Below are 14,869 nucleotides of genomic sequence, written 5' to 3' on the forward strand. Positions count from 1 at the left end.
AAAACTGGGGACAAACCAATATCTTTAAACATCAGACGACTGCAAACTGATGAGTAAAGAGTAAAACCATCTTGCCTTCAGCTCAGTTATGACAGTCTTCTTGAACTATATTTCCCTCCAACAGATCAGCCTTCTAGATATTGGAGTGTGTTCAGGATTGGCTGAAGGGGTGCTATGACCTTCTGCTGGAAAAAGCAAGTCTTTTACAAAAAAGGCTAACATCTCTTAGAGGTTAGGAAAGGGACATTTTTAAAGGTGGCGTGTGGCGTGAATGTGCCCCTGCCTAGCCAGCAGCCCTCAGCTGAGGTTGCATTATCCTGGTCAGTCCTGAACAGATCACCGCCTGTCCTCTGTAGTGGTAAATCTGTACCTTTTTCTGTTCCCCTTAAACCTCAACACAGGGATTCTTTGGACTGGTCTCTCTTATGCATTCCTCCAGCTGCCCAGCAGCAGCTCTGTCCTGGCTTCATTCATTCTTACTCCTCTCTCTTTCTCTGGCTATCTTTTGTAGATCCGGAGTTGATGAAGCCCCTGACAGATCTCAGCACTTACTGTAAATTCATTCTATTTTAATACCCGATATTCTCCTGAGGCATTTTCTTTCAAAGCAATTAGACATCTGTCTGCACCTTTGGTGATTTCAAGCTTTCATATCAGTATCCTAAGGTGGAAATAGCATTCCAGTTGAAAAATCATAGCTTGGTCTTAAGGTTGGAGTTTTTCAGTGAGTAAATCTTCTTTAAGCTGATGAATACAGCTGCTGCCTTGACAATTTGTGAGTTTATTTCCTTCTGGATATCCCCACTGGCTTGCATGTTACTGCCAAAGAATGTGAATGGAGGCATTTTTGTATTCCTTTTGCCTTCTCAAGCAGTGTTTGAACTGGGAGTTACAAGGGCTCTCATTAGGTTCACTTTTTGTAACTGTTCATTAACCCTCTCTTTTTTACAGTGCTGAACAGTCCTTTGATCTTTGCATGTGGGTGGATTTCCAATTTACAATGGCTATATTGTCAGTTTAGTGAATTATGGTTAACCTACAGCAGTTTTACATATGCATTTTTCTGATAGTGATATCACTGGCAATGCCTGGTGGAAGGGAAAAAACACTTCTTTGTTTGACATGGCGTCTCTATTCAACGACTTGTCCGAGTCCCCAGCTTCCCAAGAGTAGGCAAGTTGCTTGTGGGTTTTCTCTCAGTACTTACGTAGCAGCTCACGTGCAGGCAGAGATCCATGCATCTTCGAACCAGGTTCCAAGTCCAGTCCTCCACATGCACAGATCGCTTTATTCCATCATGGCATCAAAACGTGTGTTTCTTGAGAGTTACATCAATGCTTATAAAGGCTTTTCCAATTTTCAGAGTATGTTTCTTAATAGCACTGTAAGAACTCAGTATTTGCCAAAAAAGTCCAGTGTCCATCAACAGCATTCTGACTACAATCAGTGCCGTTATGCTGTGCAGCACTGGAGCCTCCCTGCACTCTGCACAGTGGAACTCTCTACGGGAGCTGGATCAGGTGCTGGGCTGTAACGGTGCTTTTGCCCCTGCAGCACAGGCCACACTCTGCCACAAGCAATATGCTCTTTCTGGGCAGCTGTTGGCTGCCTGGAAGTTTCTCTGTTTGCCAGAAGGCCACAGCACCTTTCCTTAGTCAAATTCCTCATAACCTGTATCCAAGTCTGAGGATCCTGTATCAAGAGGGGCACAGAGTGAATCTAGCCCTGAATATTTTTCTGTGAATATGCTTACTTGCTTCATAAATATTTGGGAACAGAGGGACTGTAGCAATGCATTTAGCTGTCCAGAGTAGGAGAGAAGGTATTTATGGGAATTTGCTGTTCGGTTGGAGTGTGATTTTTATGCCTCTTTTAATGATGTCCTCTTTTCATAGTGCAGCATAAGTAACAATTCCCCCTTTGTATGTATTTTGTATCTATTCCTATTTCCTATTGAAATTCCTAGGAAAGAGACTATCCAAGTACAGAGTTGAAAATTTCGCCTTAAAATAAGCCAGATGTCCAACCTTCCTTTAGCTGCCAAGCCCAAAAGAGTTCAAGAAAGATGTTAAAATCTGTCTTCCTGGCTGTGAAAAACTAATTGCATAGCATAGGTGATGATCCCAGTCTCCCAGGAGAAGGAATAAAACTGCTTCGGGCAAAAACTCTGCTGTTATTTGTCTAAGGATTGGAGTTGGCAGTGTCTGTGGAAAAAGTTTCATTGCTTGCCCTCCTTGCTGGTTAACAAATGCAGAGACAGGAACACAAAGGTAGGTGAGTGTTTGTACGTTGGTATCTGAAAACCTTACTCACCTTATGAGAAAAATGCTTTTTTCTTTCTTTTTTTCCTTCTTTCTTTCCCCCTCCCCACCTCTGTTAAGAGCACTCATAAGCACAGGGAGTGCCTAAAAGCCAGAGTCAGAGGTCTGAGACTCACTATATTACAGTCATGTGAAGGGAACCCATGCCCTAGACAGGTTATTTTATGCCTTTGTGGTAGCAGCTATTCTATTTGTAAAATGGATGTACAATTCATTCCCTTTGCAAAGAGTTTTGTGAGGATTAAGATTAGTAAAGCACTCTGAAGACTAAAAGTGCCATTGAAATCCTGAGGATTAGAGGTTGCATGTGACTAGTGAAGTGGAAGGGCCTAATAGTTGCATTTATCGGGATAAAAATTGTCAACTTTAAATCCAAATGTAATAGCTATGCCTGACTGGCTTCCAGACTGGTAGAAGTCACTGAGGGCACACAGTGCTGGGGAGGAGAGGGTCACCCAAGAGTAATGAAATGTCTAGATCTCACTGCAGAAGCTCACGTTATAAATGGGTCTTAAATCAGGGAATTTAACAGTTGGTTTTTGGAATAGCTTACTATAGGGCGTGCAAGGGAAGGGCTCATTCAGCATAGTCCTAAATACCATAACCATTATTAAGGTATTAATAGACAGTGACTGAATTCTGATGTAAATTCAACATCTGAAAATCTAAGTGCAAAAAAAATCTGTCGTAAATGAGTGTGCTGACCCTAAATTGAAATAAGAAAGATGTAAAGGAAGAAACCCTTTTTTAATTATTATTTTATTATTTTCCAAAATACATGTTAACTTTTAATATAGCACAACTGCTGCCTTCAGAATACAATAATCAGGTCCTGGAGGGGGTTGCATAGCTGGAGACACAGGGGTTAAGCTGCACATGAGGATGACTTAACGGCAAAGTCCAGAACAGATCTGAGCCAGAGGTTGTTTCGAATGGAGAAATTCAGTCCTAGAGAAAGGCACTGGGAGAAAGAACAGGAATAAAGAGCAGGTGGGATATATGGGGGAAATTAAGTAAAAAGCAAATACAAATTCATTGAGTACACCAAATACTAGAAACCTGTTTAATGAACAGTCATTAATAAAAATTATTTAGTCATTCATGACTAAAGAAGAAAATCAGATAAAGCATCTATGTTATTTCTGAAAACAGGCTTCACTGATTCTACAACTCCTCCTGCCCAGAACTAAATTGTTCACATCATGTAAATGTATTTCTGCACTAGGTGTTGGACAGGACGCCATCAGCTCTATTTTACATGGCCCTATTAATCTGAGGCTGTTTTTTCCTAGGCCTTTCACTGATCCACACAGGAAGGAAAAGCCCTCTGTGCTCCACCCAGAACAAAGCTACACTTCTTGTATCAGTCTTTGAGAAGCAGCAGGGGTTTCTTGTGATACTTCTAGAGCAAAATGACCACAGCTTTGTGGTACTGTCCCCCACAGATGGGAAAGGTGGAGGCCTACGCGCATCCATGTGTTCTTTTGCCCCTGGGTCCTAGTCTTAGAAGCATCCACACTGCACACACGTCCTTCGTACCCAGACATCAGTCCAGCCTCAGTGGTGCCCATCTTTTGAGCCTCTCCAGTGTTTGACATGTTGGTTTTAAGAATTACCGCTCTGAGGTGATAGTGTTTTTCAGGGAGAGAGCTCCAGTGCCCTAACTTTGTTCAGAAACAGCAAAGGACAAGAACATGATCTTTTTTTTACATCACCCTAATTATACCTCCTGAGTTTTCCCTCACCTCCTCCTCTCCCCCACCAGTTGCTTGTGTGTGGCTTTAGCAGAAATAGGAATCTTACCAAAGTCCTGCAACCCATTGTTTCTTTATTTTAAATACAAGGTTATTTTATTAACTCCAGCTGGTGCACCTCACTGTGCTCACTGTGTTTGCTTTATTAAAGTTGAACAGCGTGCAAGTAGGACATTGTAAATCACAAGTGACTGGGCCAGAGGAAGAGGGAGGGAGAGCTAGGGACTCCAACTGTATGACAACAAAGACAGCATATAAACAGGCTGGGCCTCCTGGCTAATAGGAGCCAAAACTCGTGGAGTACAATTTGCAATTGCTCCCAAGAGGACAGACAAGTGCCAGACAGTTAGCAGGGATAAATGAGAATGAATACTTGAATACCTGATGTGTTCTCTTGTATGCTGGAACAGAGCTTCTCTAGAGGTCTGGGCATGCAGTAGGAGCTGCCTGCCTCTGCTGTAATCCTTGGGTTTATCTTCTATCAGTGCCTGGCAGTGGTCATCTTGTCTGTGGAGGAAGCCTTGTTAGACCATCCAAGTCTGGGAGAGGGCTTGTAAACCAGTACCACAGGGTCCCTCATGGAGAGGGAGGTGGAAGCTGCTCCTCCTTAATTAAGCAATATGTGTTTTCCAGCTTTGCCTCTTGGTGGCTAGTGGAGGGAATTGCATCTTTGTCTGCTTGAACCTCATGGGCATCCACAGGGACAGTCAGTGGAGATGGACTCAGAGCAAGTCCAGACAGAAACACAACAGCTTCCTTCCCTGTGCCAGGGCAGTTCCTCTGCTTACAGTACCCCCTGGAGCTGCGAGCGCATCATGGACAAATGCAACAGCTGTATGAAGGGTCCCTGGCTAACACGGTGACCCTGTTGTTGAGTCCCCAACGCTATAGTAAGCTGCCAGTCTGCTGCACACTTCAGCTCTGGCAGTCATTTTTCTGGTGTTTGTGTGTATGTGATTTGGAAGCTGCTCTGCTTGGACTATGTCTCAGTGCCTTCTCTCCTCCAGTGCTCCTCAACCTGCGGGAAAGGCCTCCAGTCGCGTGTGGTCCAGTGTATGCACAAAGTCACCGGGCGCCATGGCAATGAGTGCCCTGTCCTGTCCAAGCCAGCGGCCTATAGGCAGTGCCACCAGGAGGTCTGCAACGAGAAGATAAATGTCAACACAATTACCTCGCCCAGACTTGGTGAGTGAGGGGTGTTGGGGGGAAGATGCCACCTTGCAAAGGACCAAAGGTCCCAGGTGTCCAGGGTCCACCCAGGGTACCCCCAGGGTCCCAGTGTACCAATGTGATAAAAGTGGAGCTTCAGAGGATTGCCCAGGGCCAGAAATTAGGAAAGGGCCCCCCAGTCAAAATCTAGACTAAAAGTCTAGTGTGGATAGGTGCTCTCTATCCATCGATCTCTGCCTCAGACTTTGCCCAAGGTGGAACATTCAGCAGTGGACAGACCTGAGAAACCAACAGGAGCACACAAATGGTGGGTGATTGATTGACTGATCACAGAAGTGAGGGAGCTGTCAGGCATATCTTTCTCCATCACAAACACCTTCATACCTTGCTTTTGCTGCGGTGAGTGTAAAGTATGATAATTTATTCATCCGTGCCCCAAGAAAAGTACATGACCTTGACAAGTAAAGCATTGCTTGTTTTTTTTCTTTTCATTTGTTGCCACAAGAATGTGGTTTGGTGAGATAATTTGCCCAGGAAGGCAAGAGAACATCCAGCCTCTTTTTGTGAACCTTTTGATTTTCTGTCACTGTCCTCCTCACCCTCCCCACATCCCCTGTGTACCTGGCTGAGATGAGAATATGGGGATAAGCCATCTGTTTTCTGAAACACCTTAACACTGTATTTAAGAAATGTCTCTAAGAATGCCCCTGTTAAGACAAAATCGTGGGAACCCATGATTTCCCACATCATATTTGCTTGCGTTATAAGAGGATAAAAATACATTTTTCCAAACTTCAGCCCTGTGTGTTCAGCCACAGCTCCAAAACCCAAGCTGGTTTCTTTACATTTCACACATCATCACCAGTAAGATGAAGCTAAACTAAGCCATCAGCTACACTGACACAGCCTCATCGGTGCCTCCCATAACTTTTCAGTACAAGAGGCTGGGTTGTAAACAATGCTGCTAAGATCTTACCAGAAAGAGCAGCCTCCACCCTCTCAGCAGAGCTAGTCTTGTAGCCTAAGAAGCCTCCAAAACACATGTAAAGGCAGAGCTGCTAAGTAATAGAGAACCATTGTCTAATAGCACTGTCCCGTATTAAATAACACTTAAACTAGGGCTGGACTTGAAGCTTCTGAACTGAAATTTGTTTCCCAAAAGTTTAACAGATGTTTAAAAGAATAAGGGAAATTTTAGTCTTGCAAATGCAGTCATGCTGAGGAGCTTTAACCTCTTTTGTTTAAGAACATATGAGAGTACTTCCCAGATATTTTAGCACTAAGAGCATAGTGAAAGGAAAACATTTCATTTAAGAAGTAAGCCCTTGATACACTGATGAGACAAGAAATCCATCCTAATTCACATTTTAGGACAAAGCAATAAAAAGCTCACTTGTTTAGAAGAAAACTGAGGAGGCTCAGGTCCCTGCTGAAAGTAATCTGCAAGTAATTTGGGATGCTTTTGTTTCTAAACCAGGCTTGGAATCACCAGAGGCAGAAACAATGATGTTTGATATTAGCAGAAAGATATATCATTGAGTGTTTTGCTCTTCCTGCTTATAAACAATTCTCATTGGGTTATCTTTAAACAAAATTTTCCGCTTTTTGCAATGGAAACCTCACAAAAAAAAATTATACAGAAAAAAATTCCAGTAGTCTACAAAACCCATACTGCCTTGTCCCCACGCCGGAATGTTTTTCATTCCGGGTAACATTTTCAGAAGTATCTAAGTGTGGAGATCACCTCACCTGACTTTTACATCTGTGTCCAGTGTCCTTCAGAGGGGGCTCGTTCTGTCCCTCAGGCACCTGACCTGTGTTGCTTCCTCAGCCTGCTTCCTGTCATACTTCACAACCTATGAGGGACTTTGGACCTCTAGAATATTAGAGTCCTAGCCTTGTTTGTAGCTCAGTGTCTCACTGTTATAGAAAGTCTCCCATCTCAGATTCCTAAGGTCTCTCTCAGATGTTCTTGCAAGATGTGTAATTTATTCAGTTACATCACATTTTCTGTGCCTGGTTGGAACCATAGCTAGTGGGGAGCGCTGCAGATCCAAGCCCCCCAGAAGGCCCCTCCACTGCTGGCAGACTCAGAAACGGCTCTACCCTCCTGCTTGGGATGGTCACTCCCACTCAGATTTTTTTCTCACAATAAGGTTTTTTTAAATTGGCTTAATGTTCCTTTTTTTTTATGGGACAGTGCAACTTCATTTCATCAAGTTCTGTCAGACTTTTGCTTCTTGTCCAACTGAATGAAGCTTTAGTGATAAACATTCCTACCAGTTTTGCTGCCATTGTTTGCTGGTGCTTGGCACTGAGACTCACAGCTGAATGTGGGATAAGAGCCTTTCCTTGTTTCATCCAGCAGAGACGAGGAACAAGGGACTCAAGATGCTGTTGGCTCAACACCTTTTGACGTTCTTTAATTAGACCATTTTCTCACAACTGCAGAGCACCACAATATTCATTTAGAAGATTTTCCAATTATCACAGAATTTGTAAGAATACAACATGCAATTTATAAACCACATACCATAAAAAGCACTCACTGTATCTGTGCATTTTTATCAAGTGCACAATTTCGTTACCACATGTGGTCCTTTAATGACATTGCCAACAGATTCAGCAACAGTGTCTTCGTGCAGCTTTCCCCCCTGCACAAACCTTTTGTCAGTCTGAGAGAGTTTCTGCTTTCCGTTCCCCCCTCCCAATAGCTGTCTTACTGGTTTTATTACACTAAGAAGTATTATTTTTACTTCCTATTATTTTACCTATACATCCATCAAAGTGGATTTGATTTTGCTCTCTGTAAAAATGTTTTCCACTGAGAGGATGATGGCCGCTCCTGAAAGCATGCCTTAGCAAAGCACTCTCCCTGGGAGCACACAGCTTCCCATTGATGGCTGTGCAGTGTTCGTAAGCTTAAACCTAGGCCAAGGCTTTAGATGTTTTGTTCATCCAGGCCGATTTGTCACTGAGATAAAATAGGTACAACGTGAGGAGGCTTGCACTCCCCAGTCATGTCCAGCTACAGCCTTGCAGTGAACACTTCCAAGAGCCTGGTGTTTTAGTAGGAAGACCATCCATCATCTGATCTCCAGTACTGACAGGAGGATTAGCCCTTTCTTCCCTCATGTGCAGTGATTTTGATCACACCTGCAATGCTGTTCTCCGGCTAATCTTCTAGTTTCTCCTTTCTTTTCTTGTCCAAAGCTGCTCTCACGTACAAGTGCACAGGCGACCAGTGGACAGTGTACTGCAGGGTGATCCGGGAGAAGAATCTGTGCCAAGACATGCGGTGGTATCAGCGCTGTTGCCAGACTTGCAGAGACTTTTATGCAAACAAGATGCAGCAGAAGAGTTAATGAACCTGTGCTACTTCTTAGAGTGTTACAGCTATTTGTATGTAAATCACGGACTAATAGGTCTGAGTACTGGAACTTCATGAGTTGCTACAATGTGGTGGATTCCAAAGCATACCTAATAAGACTTGAAACTAATTCTACAGACTGGATACCAAAGTAATCCACTCATCCACCTTAAAGAAAAACAAACAAACAGAAAAAGTCATCTCAAGGAGCCAATCTTTTTATCGTATTTTGACATTCTTACATTTTTCATTAATGCTTTTTACTTTAATATATTAAATCACCAGCCACTGGATGGCTTGCTACCATTAAAGAAAAGGACAAGAGTTGCAAAGTGATCACATTGACTAAGGTTATAAGTACCTCCATGGAGGAAGGCCTCTGGCAAAATAATTCAGCAAAGGTAGAGACATTACTTAATCTTTTAATCTTAGCTTTCATCTGATGTTTTCAATTCCCAACAGTCATCCCACTGTGGAGTGGGCTTGGAGGGACACACATAAATGAAAGGCTTAATTTAAAGAGAGGATTTGCTGTAAAAGCTTGTGAAAACTGATAGCAGAGGATGGACATCTCTGAAATTCCTGCAGAAAACTCAGTACAATTATAGCCAGCATTCAGTCATAGGGACTGCTCTTCTTTCTAATTTTAAAAAACAATCCCCTCTCTCTTTTCCTCAGAATAATATAGTTTCTTTTATGAAACTATATTTTATTAAACTAATTTTTCGCTGAGCTTAATGAAGCCTATTAACAGCCATAGATGGTTATTTTTAATCAAGAACCATTTACATGAGATGGGAGAAGCCAGAAATCATTTCATCCAGTAGAGCTCACTGAGGGATTGTTTGGCCTTATCTCTACCCATTTTTTAGAAGTCAATCAGATAATGAGACTGAATGTTTTTTTCTAAGAAGACCGTGAAACTGGATAGGGTTGGTACAGAAACTGGATTTGGAACAACCGTTGTGTGAAGGACGGAGAGCAGAACAGGTGTTTCCTATCTGGGCTTGTCTCTACATCTGAGGTTACGATGTAGCCTTTAAAGTCAAAAGTAGTCAGGGATACAAGACATCCAAAGTGTAATCTTGAGCTTGTTGAAGCCGTAAGGCTAGGACTCCCATTGCCTTCAGTAAGCGTCAGGATTTTACTCACTGTATTTTAATGCTTCCTGTATTATTTTTGTGGTGCTATCAGGTTTGGTGCTATCAGATTGGTGCTACGGGAGCACTTAGCAGGTGCTGCATATACGATACTCTCTTCCATGTCTCTGCACTTTAAACCAAACTCCTCTCTGAGATGTGAGACTTGAAACAGGAGTTCTACCCAGGGCAGAGTTTGTCCCCTCCGTTAGTCATATAGACCAATGTCTCCCTGCCATATCTTGCTCCAACATGTATCATTTCCCTAGCCAGGGTCCAAAGGCAGTTGTGCAGTGGTTAAGTTACAGCCCACTCTTCATGACATGAACACAGCCGTTTAGATGAATTGCAGCTTTGTACTCGCTCTAGAACTGCGTGTCACTGTTTTATTCTTTAGAGATGAGTGCAGAACTAAGCCCAGCTACTACCCCGAGTCCCTGGGCCAGTCTGGATTGCAGCTCACACCTGTCCTCAAGTTGTCTTTGTTGCTGTTGTCTCTTTATTTCAATGCAAGGAGGAATAAAGACTCTTAGTAATCTTTAAAGCAACTTTTTCTTCCTTATTGCAACCCCTTCAATATCCAGGACCTCACTGGAATAACTCATTAGCATTTTATTAAGGGCTAAGTTTTTTAAGCACAGGGAGCTGATGTTCATCAACAGACCTGGGCTTTACATTCTCATCTGTGCTTATTAGTGCAAATGAGCGTGTGTGCACACAAGGGCTGGCCTGTATGCACAAAAGCACATTTGCACACAAGTTTTTTTCTCAAGTGCCTGCCTCAAACAGATCTGCTTTCCCCAGATGATTTTCTCTATCAGGGAAATGATTCCAACTTGCTTTTCATTATACTGGATGTTCTTTAGGCATCCTATAGTCAGAATCAGACATCCTTCTGTTATTCCCACCCTCTAGCCCTAAGGCAGAGGTTTTGTAACTACTTAGCAAGTCATCAATGGAAAACGTTGCTGGCAGGGGTGACAGAAGATTTAGGCAATACCACGGTGATGTTCACTTAGGCAAATTAATAGGTAGATGAACTGCTAATGAGAAAGTTCCAAGAGATCAGACAGAGCCCAGAGGACCTGATTTATATTAGCAATTCCAGCGGGAGTTTTCTCCCTTGTCTGCAGTAACAGCCCTGCCTGTACAGCCGGGCAGTGACTGCCTTTTCTGCCTCCCTGCCACCACAGCCACCTCACAGCAGCTGAGCTGAGATGGGGCCCCTTACATCCTTCACTTGGCTTGGAGTTTGCCGTTTTTCTTTTAACGGGCAACATTTGCCCATGAAGTGACCTGGCCCAATAAACACCCCCTTGCTGATCATTTTTGGCACTCATGTTGGGCTGCTGAAGGATTTGTCATGGGGCTTCTCTGTTATCTTGGAAGAACAGTGTATGCATTTATTATTAATGAGAATCAAAGGTGCTTTTAAATAGCAGGGGTCATTTTTCCATTCGGTGCTGATTTGTCACCCTCTCTAGGCAAAAGGTGGGGTCCTAGAAAGGTGCATGGCAGAGGAAGGATTTTAATTCTTATGTTTTTTCCCCTAATGATTCACTGCTGGCCACTGTCCAGAACAGGATACTAGGCTAGTTAGACCTGTGGCCTGTCCCAGTATGCTAGGTCCTGGACTTCAAAGGACATTTGGGTCCAAGTTCTGAGTCCTTCCTAAGGAAACATGAATTTACAAAGAATTCTTTCGAATGTCTGAGCACTGAAAAAACCACCTCACTTGCTCTCACAGCCCACAGATTAGCGTGCGTCAACCTTTTTTTTTTATAATCAGAAGCCAACATTAATTAAAAACTGATGGCACAACACAGCTTCATTTTATTGCATTCTCTTACTTCATATGGTGACAACCTTCCCATTTTATAATAGCCAGAAAAATAATAATAAAAAAGTTTAATTCTGTTCAATACTCCTGCACTTCTGTTTTGTATCATTTTATAGGAGCTTTACTATGAATTTACAGCTATGCTCTGCCCTCAGTTACTACATACTGGTAAAAAGAAAGCTGTTTGTTTCAGTGTATCTATGACAATACTTTTTTTAGTTGTTCATAAGAGATCGATGCTCTTTTGATTACAGTGGTGGTATTTCCATATTGTAAACAATACTCTGTACTGTTACTAAAGTACTGTACATTTCTAGTTGCACAATTGTGTTATTGAGTGTAGATTCTCACTATCTCATGTATGGTGCTATTTTTTGTTGGTGGAAAAGAATCTTAGCAGTCGATTATTGCTTGATATTTTATTATAATACAGGGATATATTCTCCATGGCAATAATATCATTTAAGTTTTTCATTACAGAGTGAAATGTATATATTTTTCCATTAGCTAATTTGCATATGTACTGTATCCATGGTAATTTTCTTTTTGGTGCTGGTTATAAATAGAAAAGATAAAAACAGTCAAACTGAATGGAACCAGTTATAAATGAAAACCAAAAAAAAAAAAAAAAAAAAAAAAGAAAAAAGAAGAGAGGATCATTCCATTTTGAAAAAATTGAGTATGTTGAATAATAAATTTATTTTTTCCCTAACAACTTTAATAAGGGTTCTGAACTTGAAAGAAGTACAAAGGAAACCAAACAGCTAGCATGAAAATCAAGAGAAAGAAGTGAAGCTGTAAGTAGTACATTATGCATCGTGTCTAATACTGGACTGAGACTGCGATTCGGTTTAGTCTAAGCCAACTTTTTAATAGCTGTGGTAGGTGTAAAAGGTCATTTGTCAGTAAAATTCTGGCATCTCAGAGTTCTCAGTGTGCTAACAAATCAAGAAACAATGGGTCTTGACCCAGTCAGGTTGCAAAATAAAGCACAGGGAATGTTAATACCTGATTAATGCCTTGCAAGGTCTGTGGTCAGTGACACAACAGTAGAAAACGCCTGTCTGGAAAAAGAGAGCCAGGCTCCGTTTGGGGTATCGCTGTGTATGCCTGAGCAGGCTGCGGGGAAGCTACAGCTTATGCATGGGGGAGGGACATTTTGCAAGTGCTTTTGAGAAAGGTTGCTTTCAATGTATGTTGGAGTGGAGATGAAGTGGCAGCTTGCTGAATGTTTAATGGTAGCTGCTCCACAGACGCAACCTGATAATGAAACTGCTGAGCATATGGAAATTTATATTGGAGCAAAACTATCCCATCCATTGGAAAGGTATCTACATAACCTAGCTGCACACTTCCCTGGTGTGAAATAAACAGAATTACTTCAGTGCCAAGTGTTTTGGATGTCTTTGTTGTAGGCACTAGCCAGAACCTCTGTACTATTTAACTCCCTCCTCAGCATGGTGAAGATGTTTTTTGCAGACAGCTGCACACAGATGTGCCAGTAGGATCCTCTCCCATCCTGTCTTACAAAGATGCTATCATCCGTATCCCATTCCAGCTCAACTCTTGTTAAAAGGACATGTCTTGGATATGGCAGCAGCACCTTTCTAAAGCAGCCTTAAAAACAAACCCAAGTACTGTTGATGTATCCCAAAATGATTTCCAGAAATGGAGTTTATACTGATATTAAAAATAGAGCTCACTGACTGATCTCACGCTGGCTTCTTGGTAATGGCACAACACTGACAGGCTTTCTAGTTTTCAGAGGTAGCCTTAGGAGATACCAGCCCAGCTGCCATCATACATATGACTGTTAACAGCAGCAAAACTGTAGAAACTCCATCCAAGTGTTGCTGTATATTAACACATCATTGTGTTTGTGTGTTGCCTGGAGTCAACATATGATTGCAATTGTTGACCTGTTTAAACAATAAAACATAGCTATAAGCCTTTGGAAGCCAAAAGGCTTTACATTAAGCTGGGATATGGCAATGGGTGGGAGGGGTGTAAGGAATGCTGTCATACATTTGGCTTGAAATTTTCTTGGTACATGCCAATATCTCTTCTATAAATCCAGTAGGCTTATATACTTAGTTTGCCTATTTTGCATGTAGCAGTTTGCTGTTTTTCTCTTATTCCTAATCCCCATCTTCTAACCAAGAAACCAGACGGTTTGAAGCCATTGTCCTTCCCTGTGATCTCAGTTGTCTTTTTATTTAAGATGCCTCTGCCAAGATCATTTAAAGGCAGGTGGGGTCAGATGGCTCTGGTACTCTGGCATTAAAGTACCAGAAGAAAAGTATAATCTCTCCTCAGCTGCTTGGAGCTCAGCTCTGCCTCCACCAACTCCACCTGCTTCCTTCACTCTCTTGTAAATCCTAGTGTACACGGCAGCCTTAGCTGTCTCTTGGTCCCTTGCAGCAAGCTGGTGGGACCCTGCTTTCTCTGGAAGGAAATTTCTTTCCCAGAAGCTCAATATGGATCACCTTACCCTGACATCATCCCCGTGCATCACCAAGTGGACTACTGCTGGAGGACCTTGCTCTGTTCATAGAGTGAAAACTGCATGTTCCTTTGTGCTTTCCCCAGCAGTACATGGTCCATTGGGAAAGGTGTTTTCTTCTTCTTGAAGAGTGTCAGCACAAACACCAATGTGCTGTGGAGTTCCAGGCAGAGAAGAACTGTGCCAGATGCACTCACATTCAATTCACTCACACTTCCAACGGTGTGAAAAAAGAAGCCCTGGTAACCTACTTGCTGGCAAGTTACTTGCCTCACTTGTCCTGCTGCAGTATGAACATAGCACACCCAGAAACAGGAAGGCTGTGGGACCTGCTCCTGAACAGCATTTCTTCTTTGAGTACTTGGGCCTGTGCTGAACATGTTTGATAATACTTCTCCATACCACTTGCACTTCAGCATCCTTCTGTTCGTCGTGATTTGGAGGCAGGTCAGGAGGAAGACAGGAGTTCCTCAAACGCTGCTAGTGCACAAAGACCAGTTATATTTTCTGTGTGCGGGTTTTTTTTGGTCCTTTTATCATGTCTCTGGCTTCTCTTCACACTCTAGAAATGGGCTGGTCTTCCTCAAGAGGGACTTTCCAACAGCATGACTGTCTTGGACAAGCAGAACTGAGGCGTCTTCACTTTGGATGGGAAGAACTGTCTTTTTATAAAAGGAGAATGTAAACAAGAGAGTATATAAGCAGAGAGGGACTACAAACTCCCCTTAGCAGTAACTACCCAGAAGGTAATCTGAGAGTCTCCAAAGCTGAC

General features: G+C 42.5%; 1 protein-coding gene across 1 annotated transcript in view; it reads left to right on the top strand.

The window, feature by feature from the left end:
* The window catches only part of ADAMTS17 (ADAM metallopeptidase with thrombospondin type 1 motif 17), a 191,470-nt gene extending 179,923 nt beyond the window's left edge, over positions 1 to 11,547 (top strand). Inside the window, exons 22-23 of the mRNA XM_037396065.1 lie at positions 5,083 to 5,260; positions 8,459 to 11,547. Of these exons, the coding sequence (XP_037251962.1) occupies positions 5,083 to 5,260; positions 8,459 to 8,610 (330 nt within the window). The 3' untranslated portion in view covers positions 8,611 to 11,547. The remainder of the gene's footprint in view (positions 1 to 5,082; positions 5,261 to 8,458) is intronic.
* The last annotated feature ends 3,322 nt before the right edge of the window (positions 11,548 to 14,869 follow it).

This window comes from Falco rusticolus, chromosome 7, assembly GCF_015220075.1.
Source record: "Falco rusticolus isolate bFalRus1 chromosome 7, bFalRus1.pri, whole genome shotgun sequence".
In the NCBI taxonomy this organism is placed as follows: domain Eukaryota; kingdom Metazoa; phylum Chordata; class Aves; order Falconiformes; family Falconidae; genus Falco; species Falco rusticolus.